At 37.5% G+C, this 19,795-nt stretch overlaps 1 protein-coding gene across 1 annotated transcript in view; it reads right to left on the bottom strand.

The window, feature by feature from the left end:
- The window catches only part of DPYD (dihydropyrimidine dehydrogenase), a 325,720-nt gene extending 316,167 nt beyond the window's left edge, over positions 1-9,553 (bottom strand). Inside the window, exon 1 of the mRNA XM_053470008.1 lies at positions 9,390-9,553. Coding sequence (XP_053325983.1) covers positions 9,390-9,428 — 39 coding nt within the window. The 5' untranslated portion in view covers positions 9,429-9,553. The remainder of the gene's footprint in view (positions 1-9,389) is intronic.
- Positions 9,554-19,795: the final 10,242 nt, after the last annotated feature.

Genomic DNA, 19,795 nt, shown 5'->3' with positions numbered 1-19,795 from the left:
GTTTCCTTTATAAGGTGTGCCCCACACGTTTGTTATGTTTGTCGCAGTCTATGTCCTTCTTGTGTTTAGATTCAATGTTTAGTTTCAGTTTATTAATAATTCAGTAGGCAGGGTTTAGCGTTAGGACACACCGAATATTGGAGTACTTTGGCATAGTGGTGGGCTAAGCATACTATGGCCATACGATGTGACGGAATCTCCAATTGTTATCACATAGTCCTAGGCTAGTTCCTGTATTCATGTTTGTCTGTCTCTTATGTGCTTTTGCCCTCTATTCCCTGAATCATCTGAGGATCTCTCCTCTCTCCTCTCCCCATGTCCACGTTAAGATTTCCTATCCTTGCTTAGGAGAAGCGTCTGAGGATCTCGGCTCCTTACTCCATCCCCTGTGTTCCTTGCCTTGTTCCCTGTCCTTTGTTGTGTCCTGTACCATGTGTGTATTGTCTGGTTATGTTTCTTGCTCGGTCTCCCTGTTCCTTGCTCCGCCCCCTTGCTTGCTATGTTTCTCCTGTACTCTGCTTAGCTTCCCTACTCCCAGCCTGCAGCATGCTGCACATTCGTCTGGAGAGCTATGTCGCATGCCTGGGCGAAACGTGTAGAGAAGATGTTGAATTGATTTGTTTGCATTGGACTTCTGGATTTATCTTGCCTGCATTTTATCCACACTTCAGTGTGGCTCCTGTAAGTGTATACTTTAGCTGGGGTATGCCTGTGGTTCTTAGATAATATACCATTGGTGGTATTTTTTACACACACACACACACACACACACACACACACACACACACACACACACACACATTACTTCCCTTCTCCTTTACCTCATAGTTTGGGAGCACCATTACTGACTGATTCTGTGCCATGCACCCATGCAGGGGCATGAGAAGAAACCACAACCCCCCCCAACTTCACCAAGCAACATATCCCACGGTGCCACCTTTGCCCAAAACAGCTTGTGAGTACCATCTTTGCCACCAAGCAGATTATCAGTGTCATCCTAACCTCCCAGAAGCCTTTGCCCCTAACTTGCTAAAGCCCCTTAACATCTTTGCCCCAAATAGTTAGTCTGTACCATTATTGTCCTCAAACTTGTCTGTGCCATCATTACCCTCAAACAGCTTGTTTGTGCCTTCTTTGCTCCTTGCCCCTCCCTCCAACACACACTCTGGTACACATGATGTATGTAAACACACTTAAACACAGCTATGCTAACACACAAACCCACATTTATGCTCGTACATACAACTGCTTTCATAGACATGCATGCTCACACACCCTTATCCGTAGACATGCATGCTCACACAACCTTATCCGTAGACATGCATGCTCACACACATGTATCTATAGACAATGATGCTCATATACACGTATATATATACATAGTCATGTTCGCATACATACAACACATATATACCCTTGCCCACTCCCTTACCTCTCTTAGGGTCCGGTGCTTGCACACCATGCCGGTTCGAAATTAGAAAGGACTTAGACTTAGAAAGGGCTCTGAGACCCATGCGAATAAATGGTCGCAGCTTCCCTGCTCTCTAAAGGGCCCCCTGTTGAGCCAAGCCCAGTACACCAATACCAGGAGAGCGTTAACTTAATGAAAAATCCCCACTAATCAAGCAGACCCTAAGCTTGATATCTTCTCCAGTTTAGGTGAGGTTTCAGTATATATGTAAATGCAAATCATGTAGATAATTATAATATATTAATAATATAATTATTTATTTAGTTTATAGATCCATAAAATGTAGGAATCTGGAAAAGGTAAAATATCTGCTTTAATAAGTAGTAAACACTTACATCACAATATGTGAGACTGCAAACTATTTCTCTGCAAAGCATTGCATTTACCGAAAAGCAAAACAATGTAAATAGTTTCACTTTTTAAGAAAATAAGTTATATTTCTCCTTATACCTACATAGTATGCTGCTTCGTTTCAAATGCTCCAGGTGACACTTAACACCATTTATTTTCTAATGTTATTATGGAAAAAGCTGAAAAGAAAGAGCTTGTCCTCCATACCGAGAGCCACATCATCCTGCCTGGGAAAAGTCAACTACTGCTCAACTTGAGGTCACAAATCCACTCTCTTCTTTTTTTATAGGGGCATATGTCATGCATCCCTAACTAGTCAATTCAATGCCATTCCATCAGCAAAATTGTAGTTTCTTGTGTCATAATAAACCTCTTTTTCTTGGCAGGCAGGCAAGCAACCTGTATTTTGAACCTAAGACAAAAGTTGTACTGGGGACAACCTGCTGCTAAAATAAATGCATTTAGAAGGATTCCACGGAGAAAAACATAGATATAGTTCTGACTTAAAATGAGAGACCTTTAAAATGTTGTACAAAAGGGATGTTTTATATATATATATATATATATATATATATATATATATATATATATATATATATATATATATATATATTAATGGAAATCTTTATGTTGTGTTATGCACTGTAAATACTGGTTTCATTTTCATTGCCTACTTATGTTTTTCTCTGTAATTAATTTTTACTGCAAAACATACTACAGAGCAAATTATATATATGCATACATATACACACACAAACATACACATATAATTTACTCCTACTCAAAGTAAAAATTCTCCCCTACCTAAAAATATCTGGTGTTACCCATTCACCCCAGTTAGAAAGTTCTTTTGATGGGGGAGTAGCGCACTATTAATGGTTAGCATTATCGATTTTATTAAAAGTGGTATAAATGTCAACATATGTCCCAGGTAGTTAATATAAAACTTTCATACATGTACATTTCACTTGTCACGGAGCTGGATAATCTGACCGACTCCCTCCGCTGTCTTGTGATTCCTTAGCCTGGGACAACACACTCTTTCCCCGGTTTCCCAGTCACTAGCCGAGACTCAGTGTAGGGTATAACCAAAATGAAGACTACTTTACTTTTCACACACATGGCTGGATATAGCCAGCAAATCACACATTAACATAAATCAAGATATTGGGATACAAACTGTCCCCTTAATCTGCCTCCCAGAGACAACAGGGTCAGTAAAGGGATTAACAATACACTGGAATCCCAACCTCCACTATCTATTACTGGCCAAAATCAGTTCCAGGGATGACTTGGCCAGGGTAAATGTCTGTAGTGGAGGAACTGGGGGGGGCGGTCGACTGACTTATATGATGAGATGATATACATCTGGGGGTAGACACAGAAGTCGTTACAAAGCCAAGGTCCATAGTCAATAGGGAGGAGGCTTGCTGTCTGGCCTCTCCAGTGGCCCCAGCAATGGAGAGTTCTGTCACAGTGTTATATCGAGAAAAGAAAATAGTATATGTTTATAATTGCTACTATTCACTTGTTCAATATGAACTTTTATCAACACTCGTGCTTGTAACACAGTTTGAAATGAAACTCTATTCACTAAAATGTGAGTGCATATGGATTGGCAAAAAATGCAAGTTTGCAACAGAAAATTCAGGTATAATGCAAATATAGAGTAGATATTAAACACAGAACACACTATATTGTAAAGGAAAAAATCTATTGCCCAATAATTCTTTTACATTTTTAAAAAAAATAATTTAAAAAGACAGATTTTTTTAATAGAAGAATCTATTAAAGATTAAGCATTTTTTAAATTAACCCCTTACCAACCCATGGGAATTCAAAAGTTCTTTCACTGTAATGTAACCTGTCTGTACTCAAGAGACCACAGGTACATCTGTCAATATGTAATATGGAATATAACTCAATACTGAGATCTGCTTACAGTACATGATTTCCCTAAAGCAAGATAAGTGCCAGAAGCAAAGTGCTAAATGAGAAAAACATCCAGTATGACCAAGAAACAATACATGCTGTATATGTTTTATACCTTTCAGAATCTCTTTCCATGAGCGAGTACATAATTTATCACTTAATGGGTCTCTAGACAGATAAGAAATATCCCTTTATCTAGTTTACTTCATGCTCTGCAATTGTGATTCGCCAACAGTACATTAAAATGTTGTAATGAGATATACTGACTAGAAACTCCTAATACCTGGAGCAAACTTTGAATTGTATGACAGCAGTTGACTTATAACGTAAAACAGTTTCAACTACAAGCTACTGAGACTAAGTTAAATTAAGATAAATTATACCATCTTAATCCCTAGTCCCCAAAACGGAATATTAGTATTGCTGATGGAAAGGGAGGGGTTATAGTTTAATGTTTCTCCATTTTTAAGTGATAAAATAGATTTATGTTTACTACAAATCTGTTGCACAATTTAAGATATAGAGAATCAATGAACTATAACCCCTCTCTCCCTTACACAATAGCAATACTAGGATTCGGTCATTTGGCTTGCATTGTAGGCCATTTGTGATTCGATAAGATTTCTAAACTTTGGGAAAGTAAAAATAGAATGAAGAAATCAATTGTTCTCAACAGCCCTTACAGGAAAGGAAATGTCTATTTGGCACCTTCCACAGGTGAAACACAAGAGTAGCACTTATCAGTTACGGAGGAGGGAGGGGGAGGTATGATGATAAAAATTTCCTAAAAATTAAAAGCATGTCAATGTTTATAAAATCATTACAGACCCTAAATATTTTGAGTATTTTAAGTTGCTGTCTTTGTAGCATGTTCTAGTGAATTCCCAAAAAAATATGAAAGATTTTACAAAAATATACAGTATAACATGCAACATCAAACAGTTGGTGTCTTTTTCTTGGGCAAATATATGAACCATCAAAAATGTCAAGGGCCCCTTTCTATAACTACATCTTTCAAGTTAATGTTGTCCTTTAGACTACCTTTCTTGGAGGAGGAACATCTCTCATCGATGGCCAGTAGAAATGAGGGAACGGTTGCTTTTCCCAGATGTTATCTGTTAAGTAAACCCATGCAACTTTAATTCCAAACTTATGCCAATATGTCTATTTCTTAATGTCATGTTTGGTACCTGAATTTCAACATATCACCCTAATATATACAATAGTTTGTTCGCATGCAAAAACCTATTCACACACTCAGGCTATTTCTAAAGCATCCCAAGATTTTAATTGGACAATGTTTAATTTGCAACAGAAAGGCTAACCAATGCACCTTAGAATTTTATTTTGCTCACAAGATTAAACTAAGCAGGGCAGTAAATTAAAAACTAGGAACGTTGAGAAATAGACACCAAGGATAATCTGAAACAAAGATGACTCTTTATGTATCTTTTAATTAGGAGTTGTGTGGTCACCATGTGTTTTGATATTGTAGACATTCATTATAACATTTAAGTACATGTAAGGCATGTGATATTATTTAGTTGAAAGACAAGCTATCCTTTGTCATATAATTTCAGTTTTGCAATTCAAGTATCCACTATATTTAGTGATAGAAACTGGAATATTCCTTTAGAGTCAAACAAGATTGTCCAAAATAAATATTTTATGTTTTGTAGCTCTGGGTCTCAATTTTATTTTCTTGGGTCTGCTTTCCCATATATAAGACTCTTGTGCTTTGGGGTCCCTTATTGATTATGCTGACATTATATCCCACACCCAATAAAGTTTCCTAAATGATAATAGGATAGGATACCAATATTAAAAAATAGCCAAAAAAGAAGGCTCTGTTTATTGAGTGATGCATGCCTGGTACAGCTAATAACCTGATGATGAATTACAAATATTTTTCCTCATCGGATATTTAAATAAAAAAAAAAGGTAACCCTAACATTTTTTATATGAACATTATGTGCGTTCACATCATAATTCCCATATTATATTCCCAACGGAGGAATGCGATAACGTTTCTGATTGTTTTGAGGTATTGTTTTCTTCTAAATTATGTTGTACCGCTGTCAATGTCTGCATCAGTATATAGTGATAGGTGTTATGCTGTGCCACCATCAATGTGTGCCTCAGTATATAATAACAGTAATGATGTACCACCGTCAATGCCTGCCTCAGTATATAGTGATAGGTGTTATGCTGTAGCACCGGCAGTGCGTGCCTCAGTATATAATAATAACAGTTATGCTGTATCCCTGTCAATGTTTGCCTAACAATAGAAGCTATGGAGTTTTAAAGTGTGTGTGGGGGTGCCACCACATACAGAATCTGCCCCAGGTGCCAAATACTCTAGGTACGCCCCTGGGTCTAGCAAGGCCTCTGGCAAGGAATAAGATTATGGTGAGGAAAAATGATCTGATTTTTTAATACAAAAAGTTGAGATGTTTTAAATGACAAATCCATATTAAAATGAACTCATATGGTGAGAAAAGAACCCTAACTTAATATATCCTATTTTATTTGTTTATTAACAAATGGCTAGTAAATCAAATACGTCGCTGGTTATTTTACCATATAGAATTTACATTCTGAACAGAAAGATCATTTTTACAGTTTTGTGCGTTGTATACAACATTTCCTAAAAATATCAATGGAAAATTAAATAGTAAAATTTGCATACCAATATAGTATTATGAATGCAGTAAGCAATACACTATAATTAGATATTAAATCCCATGGGGATAGAAAAGGTCTATGAAGTATGCAGATATAGTGATTTCCATGTAAATGAATGTCTAAACTCATATCAAGCTCCTTTTTTTAACATTGATTTATTTATTTTTGCTTAGTGCAAAATGCCAGGGTCATAGGCTGTCCTTAAAAAACACTTCATATTCTAATTTTCACAATTCATTTTGTATGTAAATTGCAGAAACAAAGTGCTTGTGGGTCAACTGCATAATTCATAATAATATGGGCAGAATGCATACATCTATTAAAATAGACATCTGTTTGTTTTGTTTTTCTTGCTGGTGTATATTTGTTACAGTGTAAACTAAGATGTGTGTGTGGACCAGGAAAAACTGATTATGTTTAGCATCAAGCAAAAAATGCTACTAGGCTAAAGGGGTAATGTTATGCATAGCGTATGATGCAAAATGTTTTCCTATTCTTCTAGATTTAGCATATTTGCTGCTCTGTAAGGTAGTTTAGAGGGACATTTAAATCACCATATTTAGTTTAACCCCTTCAGTCCCCTATGGACGTACTGGTACGTCCATAAAATGCATCTCAAGAAACCCCTATGGACGTACCGGTACGTCCTGACCTTCTTGAAGCGGCAGGGAGATCAGGCTTCCCTTTGTCAGCAGATGATAGCCTGGGCTTCCCTTTGTCAGCAGAAACCAGTTGCTGGCTTTCTGCTTCGTGGTCGCCTGTAACAGCTGCCAGCGCTGGGAAAACTGTTACAGTCTATGGGGACTTGCATAGAGATCACAGTGTGATCGGTGCAGGGGGGTTGCAGAGAGGAGAGTTGTTTCTCACGTTTCTCACATGCTGAAACACAAATCAGCAAAAAAAAAAAAAAAAAAGTGTTAGGGATTTTTTTTTAACAAAAAAACCCCACTAAAATAATACAATAAATAATAAAAAATAAACAATAAAGTGAGCTAATTGATGTCATTGTGACATCACTGGCATTAATAACATGTTCAAGAGGTCCCTAAGAGGACCTCTAGCCATAAAAAAAAATACAAAAAAAATAACCCCCAATGCCGTTATGCCATGAGTATAAAAATACTACCCTATAGGGTACAGTATATAAGGGATGGTTATGGCCCTCTACGGAGTATTTCTGTAATCAGGAGATGCAACAAAACAATTTTGACTGGGTTTCTCTGCCCACACACATACCCTGTGCAAAAAATCTAAGCAACACAGAAGTGTTGGTGGAAAAAATAATTTTTTAATATTTTCTGTGGCCACCGTTGACAGTTATTGGTGGCCAAATAGCTGCATGAAGAATGCCCAAATACCCCTGATAAAATAGTCTGGGTTGTCTGCTTTACAGAAATATATACTTCTGTGGGTATTTTTGGTTTATTTGTTGCAATCCTATCATACCTAATGTAAAAAGTCTACGGCTTCGTAAAGAATAATGTACACCTTATAGTATGCTGGGAAAGTATGGTAATTCTATATAAAAGGTATTTCTGAAATCAGGACACCTGAATTGATAAACTTGGAGGGGATTTTCTGTCACTTTACCTAATTTTGTGAGGATTCAGAAGAGAAAAGATATAGTAATAATAAAAAAAATTATAATTTTTCGCTAGTTTTTACAAAATTTCTCATCTGAAATTTTCAGCTAATTACCTGCGTTTACACAGGTACATGCAGGTAAGGTGAATAATCGCTAAACTGACCGCCAAAATGGCAAAATTACTCCGGGACTTGAGGTACCAAAAACCCCTGGAACTGAAGGGGTTAATGCATATGATCAGTGTATTCTGCATCATCAGTGTATTCTGCATCTCTTTGCATATGTGATATGCTAACCTCCAATCAGCTTTGGCACTATTTTGGTCTATTCAATCCCCCACGTGCATGTATGGCAAGTGCTCCCATTGATTTGAATTGTTGGTGTTTTGTTTTTTTTACCTTTTAGTACTTTAATATGCATTCTTTCTTAATGGAAGTGTCAGGCATATTGTATTTTCCCTTTAAATTAAGGACAAACAAGGAGATCCCCAGACTGAACAATGCGGATAAAATTTAGGAGATTTTCTACTTATATCTATCGAACAAGGATAGATTAAGCAACTTTTTTTTCATAGAGGCCTTACTTTAACTTGATAAATTGTATTTGGCCAATAGAGAAAAAACGTCATATAAGCGCTCAGGACCTACATTAGATAGAATAACAGAAGGGGCATAAATCTCTGGTTAAGACCTAATCCATAGGATTTTAAACTTGCAAAATATACAGGTAAGAATTTCAGCAGAAATTAAACAAGACATTTGATCAGCAAAACACATTGAGGTTAGGATCAAGTTGTGAAGTGTCATATGACCTTTGAGTCGCCCGACACTGAAATGCTGTAACAAATATAATTTCACTCAGACCGCTGCAGAGCTTGTGGAAAGTGAATATCACTTATAACAGTACAATCTGTGCTTTAAGATATATATCCAAAAGTAACATACAGCCATTACTTTAATTAACTGTAATCATTTTAGAAATTGTTTATGTTTTATACTCATATATGTTATATGATGAATTATTTACAAATGATTCATTATCTTCCACAGGATGATAATTATTTTTGGAATTTTTAAGTGGTTCCATGCTTCAGTTATGATTTTCCCTTTTTTGTAAGCCTGGCATTTGCGAAGTAACCCCTTTGCTCCAAATAGACTCTGATATATAGCCTCTAGTGTTATTTACATAGAAAATCAAGTTTCACACCTGTTAATTTAGCACACAAACCACTAAACAGCAGGGATCCAAGTTATCATAATATGCAGTTAGCAAGAGTTGCAGTTGCATGTTCTCCAATAAAAGGATGTATTATATATGCACAAACATCTGTTAGGGAAGAAAAAACAAGGACATCATGTAAAATACCTCAATATCCATTGGGTCCTTGCTCAGCATGCGAGCCATGGTTGTATAATTTTGTGAATCTGCTTTTGGAACAGCTCCTTGCAATGAATCTTTCAAATAAAGTGACAAAACTCAAATCAGCAACTCCGAAGTATCAAATACAACTCAATGCAATAGTTTATGAACGAAAGCTAATGTTTAACTCTAGTGGGGGGTTTACTCCAAGTGGGCGTGTCTTCTCCTAGCACCATGTGACTTGAATAGTTAGCATAGCCAATGCAACAGATGAACTTTGTACACTTAAATTTATTTTTAAACAGAAGCAGCAGTCACAGTGTGTCCTGGAACAAGGAGACATGATACAAAATTGCCAGTAACAATTCGCCAATATCAAATGGTTTATTTTCATTTTTACATGTTGCAATTGCTTCTAAACAAACAAAGGTATTTTGTTAACTAATAATTTTTAAATACATTGTAGCAATTATGCAAATATATTCACTAAAATGTGGACTTTCAGCAAGAAAGTTGCACAAATTGATCAAAAGTCCAGATTGAAAATGTAATAACGCCAACTACATAAGAAGAAACATAAAAATCATAACTTGCATACAACCAATGAGTGTGTATGCAAGTTTAAAGAAACAGGCAACTCACAAATTCATTAACCTGTAAGTTGCCCGCAAGTTGAAAATTGGTACTTGTGAGTTCCCTCTAGTCAAACTTTTTTTTTAAAAAAGTTTTCTTTAAATGTTTTCTTGCCTTACAATAAAAGTAGGAAATGCAGAAAACTATTGGTTAGAACAGCCAATGTGTAAAGAAAACCCAGCTGGTTTAACATAACCTATTATTAAAGGGAATATTTGCAGTAGCTATGTCAATGAATCTTATCGTATCTTTCTGTATATTTAGCTATCCTGATTATCTAAAGAACATTGAATGATGAAGATAAGTGCTTACACATTAAACCTGTTTACATGTTATGTAATGTCTTGTAATTTCATCTAAATACTAGAAAAAAGCGATAGAAGAAGGGATTAGAATAGACCTAATGGACACAAATTGTAGTTATGGACCAATTAAAGCTTTGCTGGAAATGAAAAGTAGCCCTGGAAGCATTTGGAGACCAGCCCCATATAATGTATCTCGTGGTTGAGCTCTTGTGCCCACATGCACCCCTTAAACATACCCGAGTCACACTATTTGCCATACAAATAACTATAAAACATTATTTTTATTACTTTATTTGTATTAAAATGCCAGAGAGCAAAAGTGTTAAAAGGCCCTGATAAATGAAATACATTACACATAATGGAATCAAAACATTTACTACTGCAACATTTTTTAGATTCTATTTTATTCAGTGGAACAAAACAGTGATCACATTATTCTTCACGATATTCTTGCACTGCATCATCCAATGAATACCTCATCCCAGATGCATTTTTTTTTTAAATGCACAGTTCATGGTGCAAAGTTGTCTGTCAGTATGTTTATGTAAAAGATCCTCTCTTAAAGGGAAAGGACTGTGAAACCAACGGGAATAATTAAATCAGTTCTGACAACTAAATTGGGTTTCACTAATACTTTTCCTCTCACTGATTTCTGGGCCTAGAAAGTGTTGTCCACTGAAGTGACTACACATTCAGGAGGGCGTTTTATCTCTGGATAAGTAAACATTAAATAAATCAATTTATTACTACAGTAAGTACAGTGCACACACCGACACCCAGACACACACACCAGGAAAGGCTCTACCACACCGATACCAAAACACACACACCAGGAAAGGCCCTACCACACCGACATCAAAACACACAAACCAGGACAGGCTCTGCCACACAGACACACCCAAACACACACATCCACCAGGACAGGCTCTACCACACCGACACATCCAAACACATACCAGGAAAGTCTATGCCATACCGACACCCAGACACACACACTAGGACAGGCTCTACCACACCGACACCAAAACACACACACCAGGACATGCTCTGCTACACCGAAACCCAAATACACACACACCAGGACAGGCTCTGCCATACAGACAACCAAATACACACACCAGGAAAGGCTCTGCCACACAGACACCCAAATATACACCAGGAAAGGCTCTGTCACACAGACACACCCAAACACACACCAGGACAGGCTCTGCCACAACGACACCCAAACACACACTAGGACAGGCTCTACCACACCGACACACCCAAACACACACCCACCAGGACAGGCGTTATCACACCAACACATCCAAACACATACCAGGAAAGGATCTGCCATACCAACACCCAGACACACACATCAGGACAGGCTCTACCACATCGACACCCAAATACACACCAGGAAAGGCTCTGCCACACAGACACACCCAAACAGACACCAGGACAGGCTCTGCCATAACGACACCCAAACACACACACACCAGGACAGGCTCTGCCACACTGAAGCATAAAAAAAATATTTTCTATACTGCTTTGCTATTAACTCCCCCTATTGTATTTCTGTCCCCTTGTGTATTGATGCCCAAGCCAGGTCCCCCTTTAGTATTGATTACTGTCTTTCCCTCACAACACAACCTTGTGTATTGCCCCCTTTGTGCATTTATTCCCCCACACCCTTGTGTATTGCCCCCAGCATTGATTTATGTGATGCCCCAACTAACCCCCTCCCTTGTGTATTGATGCCCCCACCACTTTCTATTGGTTAATGTGATGCCCAAGCACACTTTTGTCTATTGTTGATGCCCCCACTGCCATGTGTATTACCCCCAGCCACAAACCCCCTGTTTATATTGATTTTGTGATGCCACAAATCAGCCACCCCCCCTTTTATATTATTTAATTTTTAATGATGTCCCAAGGCAATTCCCCCCTCCCTTGAATATGGGTCTGCTTTCCTTTAACCCCCTATTTTTGGTAATACTTTTAAGACGTGGGACGAAGAGCTGAGGCACGGCCATTGGGCGGCACGTGCACGCCGGCCGCTTTAATTTTATTAGGCGCTGGCGGCCTAACTGCTGCACAACGGTCGCTTTCAATCCCGCTCCCAGCCACTCAGCGGCTGTTTTTAAATTTATGGCCGGTATCCCGGTTGACCAGTCCGACCCTGATTTAAACTTACAATTTGTATTACATGACTTTCTCTTTGTAATATTAAATGTTCAAGTTCTAAAGTTTTATTTTCTTAATTTCATGATTATTTTTATTATCTTTTATTTATATAGTGCCAACAATTTACGCAGTGCTTAATACAATACATATATATATAAGGGGTGTGACAAGACGAGAATTGACAGACTAAGACAAACCGATACATTAGGTGGAGAAAGCCCTGCTCGCAAGCTTATGATCTATATATTGTGTCCCAGATGCACTCCAAATTTCAGTCAAGGTTTTATCTAAAACAGCTGCCCTGTTTTTGAACATACAGATTATGTACCCTCTTTTGTTAGGTAATTTAGCACTTTAAAGATTTTTTTAAAACCTGTTTATTTAATTTAATTGCCAGATTATGTGTTCTTTCTAGTAATGCTCAGCTACTTTAGTCACAGATACACATTGTACATTGGGAAACAAACAATCCCTATTTAATTACCTATTACATAAAACGGACATGTTCTGTATAACCTTAGGGCATTCCTTGTCTTGTTTTAATTGGCACGCTTCCTTTTTAATACATTCCAAATTCTTACAAATATTTCATGCTCTGTGCATATGGAGAATCCTTTAATTTATCCCAAACCTTCTGCCATTTCTCTAATTCCACTTCTGTTATCCAAATAGTTTGTCTTGGGGTAACTAAACTTAGTCCCAGAGTAACGAGGTCCTGCCATCATTTTAGGGGTTTGCTGGTTAAAAGGCAATCAATTAAGTATCTTCATGACATTCATCACAAAGCAAAATGCTTTATTAAAAATTGCCTGAAAACCTGGCCTGTCTTGGGCCCCAGAGGACATGGGTTTAAGACTTTGGCTTGCACAATTATGCTAGGCCTGGAAGTTCTGCTTATGTTTCAAAATGTTATGCCAGCTAACAATATAATAGCTGTTGTAGAAAAATGTTAGAAAACACATACTATTATGTTAACGATAGAGGGTATATTTTGCAGGAAGTGTAATACTTAATAAGTTTAACCCTTTGAGTGTAGGGTTCAGGGAAATACCTTTGGGCAATTAACCTCCTCTGTCTTGCAGGATAGGGATGCAGAGAGAGGAGGACACAGCATGGGATCCAAGGGGGATTTTATTTATTTTAACCCATGGTATAGAGATTCAATCATTATGGAAGTGAGCTTTTTAGAAAGTTACTCTTGTTTGGCATTTTTCTCAATTCATAACGGTTTAGTACAACTGCATCTTAGAGAGATGCCTATAGGAATGTACCTCCTGTCATAAGCAGAGGAAAAAGAACTGCACCCAGCAGGCTCGGCAAAGTCAGAGGTTTTGTGATGCTTAATAAACCAGTGGCTGACTGCCAACCAAGCAGGATGGAGCCTGTCTACAAAGACTGTAACAAGGCCTGAAAGGGAAAGAGACTGAGGCTAACAAGCAGCTTAAAGGTGCAAGGCTGTGTGAAACCTGTGATGTAGGGGATGCCTCAGAGACTGTGTAAGAAAGAGGCACCGTTGAGCTGCAGAGAAGAAGGGGATGGCTGTACTGTGTTTTGATATGAGATGAAACCATGCAGGTAGAGACAATAGCTACAGTACTGCAGGATGTGGTCTTATATATTATAGATACCAAAAGTGAGACTTTTTTAAGAAAACCTGAGAAATTTCTGTCTCACATGGTGTATGAGAACATTCATTATTCAGGAGTCCAATTTAGCAATGTAACAAGAGCCAGGGGTCTACCGGCTGCTGCCTTCCTCAAAACAAAAGCCAGCTATAAGATGGGTAGCCACTACGGTTCTCAGAGTAAATTGTGCTCCTCTAGGGTAAAAAGGTCCTCCAAAGTAACATACCAGTCCGGATGCAAAATAATTATTTTTATTAGGACCGGAAATAGTTGAATTAGATGCTTTACCAGTGAAAGAGGAGTTGACATTCAAGAGGAAACATGAGTAACATAATTAACACATAACACAATAGCAAGGGATTACACAGGCAAAACACAGAGCCCTGGCCCACACAGAACCCTGACCTCAAACCCATTAAACACCTCTTGAATGAACTGGAGCGGAGAGTGCGAGCCAGGTCTTCTCATCCAAAATCAGTGCCTGACCTCACAAATGCTCTACTGGATGAATTGGAAGAAACATTCCCACAGAAACAAAATCTTGTGCAAAGCTTTCCCAGATGAGTGGAAGGGGGGCTCAACTACCTATTAATGACTATATATTTAGAAAGCAAATTCATAAAAGTCCCTGATGGTGTAATGGTCAGGTGTCCCAAAACATTTGTCCATATAGTGTGTATATGTGTGCTGTTTATCAGTAAGTACTTACCGTATTTGCTCGATTATAAGACGACCCTGATTATAAGACGACCCCCCAAAATCTGAATATTAACTTAGGAAAAAAAGAAAAAGCCTGAATATAAGACGACCCTAAAGGAAAAAAGTTTTACCAGTAAATGTTAATTCATGTAAACTATTTTTTTTTAATAAAAGCTATGATTGAGAAAAATATTTTTTTTTGTTTTTATTTCTTGTATTTTCCAACCTGTCCCCCAGTTACGCACATCTGCCCCCAGGCTTGCCACACCAATATGGCACTGTGGCCCATGATATGCCTTTTAACCCTCTATATGCCACTGTGCCCCATGGTATGCCTTTTGACCCCCTATGTGCCACTCTGCCTCCAGAAATGCCTTATACCCCTATATCCCATTCTGGCATTTAGGGGGTTAAAATGCATATTATGGGGCAGAGTGGCATATAGGGAGGTATAAGGCATTCCAGGAGGCAGAGTGGCATTAAGGGAGTTAAAAGGCATTATATAGAGCACTCTGCCTCCAGAAATGCCTTATACCTCCCTATATGCCACTCTGCCCCATAATATGCCTTTTAACCCCCTAAATGCCAGAGTGGCATATAGGGGGTTAAAAGGCATATTATGGGGCAGAGTGGCATATAGGGAGGTATAAGGCATTTCAGGAGGCAGAGTGCTCTATTAAATGCCCCCTTAACGCCACTCTGCCTCCTGAAATGCCTTATACCTCCCTATATGCCACTCTGCCCCATAATATGCCTTTTAACCCCCTAAGTGCCAGAGTGGCATATAGGGGTGTAAGGCATTCCAGAAATGCCCTACACACACACACACACACACACACACACACACACACACACACTTACTTACTTACCGGTGCTTCCAATTTCCTGCTGTATTGCCGGGGCAGCGGGCTGACGTCTCATTCCGCGGCAGCCGGAAGGAGGTGGAGTTGGCAGCGGGGGTTTGTATGCGTCCGTCGCAAATACCTTCCCCGGCTGTCAGATATCAGGAACTCTTGAACTCTGATCTCTGACAGTCGGGGAAGGTATTTGCGACGGACGCATACAAACCCCCGCTGCCAACTTCACCTCCGGAAGCACCGGTAAGTGTGTGTGTGTGGTGGGGGGGGCGACGACAGGAGGATCCAGGTCCCCTGCAGCGGTGCGGGGGATCTGGATCTTAGTCTCCTAATCAGACCTCTATTTGAGGTCTGATTAGAAGACGACCCCGATTATAAGACGAGGGGTATTTTTCAGAGCATTTGCTCTGAAAAAAACCTCGTCTTATAATCGAGCAAATACGGTACTTACATTACACCACATTTATTTAACCAATGGATGGTTAAAGTTACATTTAAAGAGGCTGAACTGTACAGGTTATAGTTCTGTGAAACTGGTGGAAAGTTAGTCAGTAAATAAGCTACTTAAACAAGTTAGTTAATTATTTGCTAAGTTTACCAATCTAACTAGTATACCAGAGACATGTGTTGGGTCATTGACCCTCTTTTCCTCTCTTTTACGAGGCACAGATTTGTAAATGTAAGGTGCTGGTTTTGTCCAGGGTTGGCAAAAATGAAAACCATGTATTGGGGAATATTTTATGCAGTTTTCTAACCCATTAAGGCTAGATATATTAATGTCAAGATAGATCACTTATGTAAATTAACATCTGAAACAATGAATAGTAATGTGAATCTAGAATCCATGTGATTGGGAAGAACTTCTATTCACACTATTATATGTAAGAAGAAAGCATTATTTATTAGTAGCATTCAGCAGTTGCAAAGGATTATGATTTGAGTTGTCGCTTTTTTATAATTCAAAAACACACTTATAGATCCTACCAATACAGCCATCATACACCAAGCAGCACATTTGTCTTCGATCCAGTCCAGATATAGCAGGTTGCAACCAATATCTTAGCTACTTCTGGAATTGGATTTGACCTGTAAGGAATGCCGAATGCACTCTTTCCTAAAAATCTACCTTTTCACATATTTATTGAATAAACATTGCACAATTGTAGGTGGATTATATTGTAACAAAAGCAGCTTACTATCTGTTATATATTAACATGGAGCTGGTAACATAAGGTTAAAAGGTGACCACTGTTATTCCTGTGGTTAACAAATAGTCTTTATGGCAGAGACATGTATGACTAGATAGATTGATGGATAGATGGTAGATTGATCAATTGGCAGATGATAACTAGAAAGATAGATATTCATGTTGCTGCATATTGTTAAATTTGCACATACAGTAGAGATAGACAGATAGATAGATAGATAGATAGATAGATAGATAGATAGATAGATAGATAGATAGATAGATGGAAAGATAGACTCACATCAAAGATTTGTATCTAGCAAGAGACTGCATAGTAGGTGTTCAAAAAATGGTACTTCATCATAAAAATGTACATTATACATTTTATCTAAAGAGAACAGCAGTAAAAAGCACCTTAAAGATCATGCTTTATGATCTAGCATAGAAAAGATCTATCTGATCCTTAATATTAAAGTATTAGGCTGTTAAGAATAATTTTGTTTATTTTTTTCAACCTTCCTTAATTTAATTTTTTTTTTACATCTGCATTTTTCTCTGATTTGTTACACAACGCAAATTCTATTACAAGCATTCTTTTGAAGCTGTTGTACATTTTTAAATATGCCAGCTAAGCTATATCACCTCTAAACACTGTCTTTTGTTTGTGTTTGCCCTGAGGGCGCGTTTTGTGTCACGCTGAAGTAACAATTTAATACATTTAATACAAGAAATGGTTGTAAAAGCTAGGCTGCCTGATTGCATTAAAAGCCACTTAAAACCTTGACACAACAGATGGTTACAACATAGTAATGGGTAATATAAGTTTAAATGATGGATTTTTCAGGTAGGAACATGCTTTTTACATGATCCATTAATGCACGTGATATAAATTATAAAATTATACACAAATGGTATATATTTAACCCCTTAATGACAAAGCCCGTACATGTACGGGCTCAAAATCCTTTGTTTTCAATGGGTTTTGGGACCGCCCATTGTCCTTAAGGGGTTAAAAGCCACATCCAAGCCAACTTAGAGAATGAAATTAATACACTTAAAGACATTTTTAACCAGTAGCTTAGCCTGATTGCTCAGGCAGATTAGAGGTTAATATAATGCTAAAGAAACTATGGAAACTAATCCTGTCCCAGGCACGGGATAGGTCTGTGTCTGTCATACTTACTTATTATAAATTAACTCTCTCATTCTCTGAGCTGGAGGTGAGGGTCAACGGGGGCATCTGTCTTTCATGCTTTATGTTTTTTTTTACAAAAAGTTTTAGTATTTTTAGGTAACTCTCCTTGGGGTTATGATTCCTCCACCCTCTCCCCTGATAAAGTATTTTTTATGACACAGGATTGATATAAGATGTGCTACTATTAGCAGGGCGTAATGACTAGTATAATTATTCATATTTCTCATTACAGCCAATTGATGTACTGTATCATGTTGACACCTCACAGGTCATTAAATGTTTACCAACCTTTAAAAGCAGGGAGACACACTAGTCTCGTATGCAACAAAACCAGTAGTTGTAAATACCTGTTGGACAACAATAATTTATGCTTTTCGGAACAGTAGGATGTTGCAAATTAATTGTTGATGATCTGAATATGTTCCTACAGAATATAAGAATTTTCATTGTGCATCAAGCATACACAAAAGTAACAACATTTTATTGGGCAACTGGTATATTTGGGATAACACTGATCAGTCATGAGGATCAGATTAAAGGCAAGAGACTTAAATTTAGACATAATTGAAAAAATAATACAGTTAGCTAAGGCAACACAATAATGGTTATATTACACACAATATAATAGAAAAACAAATAAAAATAAATTCATACGCCATGTGGCTGGTTAGGCATATTGCAGAATAATTCAATTTCCACTACATGTATTATGGTATATCGTACCATGTGTAGGGTATAGATTCTTGCGCAATAATGTAATTTACAGCAATATCCTTATAGGGCCCAGGTGTGTCCTCATGTATAGCGTTTCAACTTGACCTTTGAATCTTATTTCTCCCTGACACTCAAATTGCAATTGAAGTGGAAAGTAGAAAGCAAATAATGTAGAGTCAAGTAATTTAATTCAAGAACTAAAGAACTTACTTTATTCTCATAAGCTTTTGTGCAAATAATTTGTCTGTTTGTTGCACCTGCTAACTTCAAACAGATGATTGAAAACATTGTTGCAAATGGCACAGTGGTTTTTATTTTTATGAGAGCTCAGCACAGAACGAGTTTAAAGGACATGCACACGAGATACATGGGTTCACTTGTACAAACAAGGATCTTGTACCAATTTCCCTTATATCAAAATGAAACACCTTAGGTCATCTGCTCTTTCAGATTTATTTCTAGGTAGCAATAATAAGTACTCTGCTTTCTCTTCAAAATAGCTATTGCAGCTAATCAATATTTCCAGTAGAGTCCAATATAAATTTCTGTCCAGTAATAAATTAAAGTGAAACATTCAATGTTTGATTTTTTTCCTGCATGTTTAATTATGCCTGTTCATGTACCTATTAGTAATACTGAAATAAGTATAGAATTCAGAAATTACTATAACATTTGTTATCAATATCTTATAAGTAAAATCAACACAGTTGATTTTTCTACATATTATGGTTACAAGGGAGCTGTTACTATCGTAGCTGTTAGCATAACTAAACCCATTAAGTAACACTACCCATACCAGGTGCTTTTTCATATATAGCATTTGAGAATACTGAAAGATCCACTTTACCCCCTTATATTTATTTTTATTTTTTTGCTTGCACATTTACAAGAAAACATAATTTATTATTATATGTTCTGCTAAGTAAAAGAAAGGCCATCTTACTTTCTTACTTTAGCATTGTATTTTACATTTTTATCCCTTTAACAACTGATGACATGCCTGACATTAAATAAGGTCACTTTCTTCGCTTA

This window comes from Spea bombifrons, chromosome 6, assembly GCF_027358695.1.
Source record: "Spea bombifrons isolate aSpeBom1 chromosome 6, aSpeBom1.2.pri, whole genome shotgun sequence".
In the NCBI taxonomy this organism is placed as follows: domain Eukaryota; kingdom Metazoa; phylum Chordata; class Amphibia; order Anura; family Pelobatidae; genus Spea; species Spea bombifrons.
The sequence above is the reverse complement of the archived record's forward strand: the minus strand, read 5'-3'. Positions and strand labels throughout refer to the sequence as shown.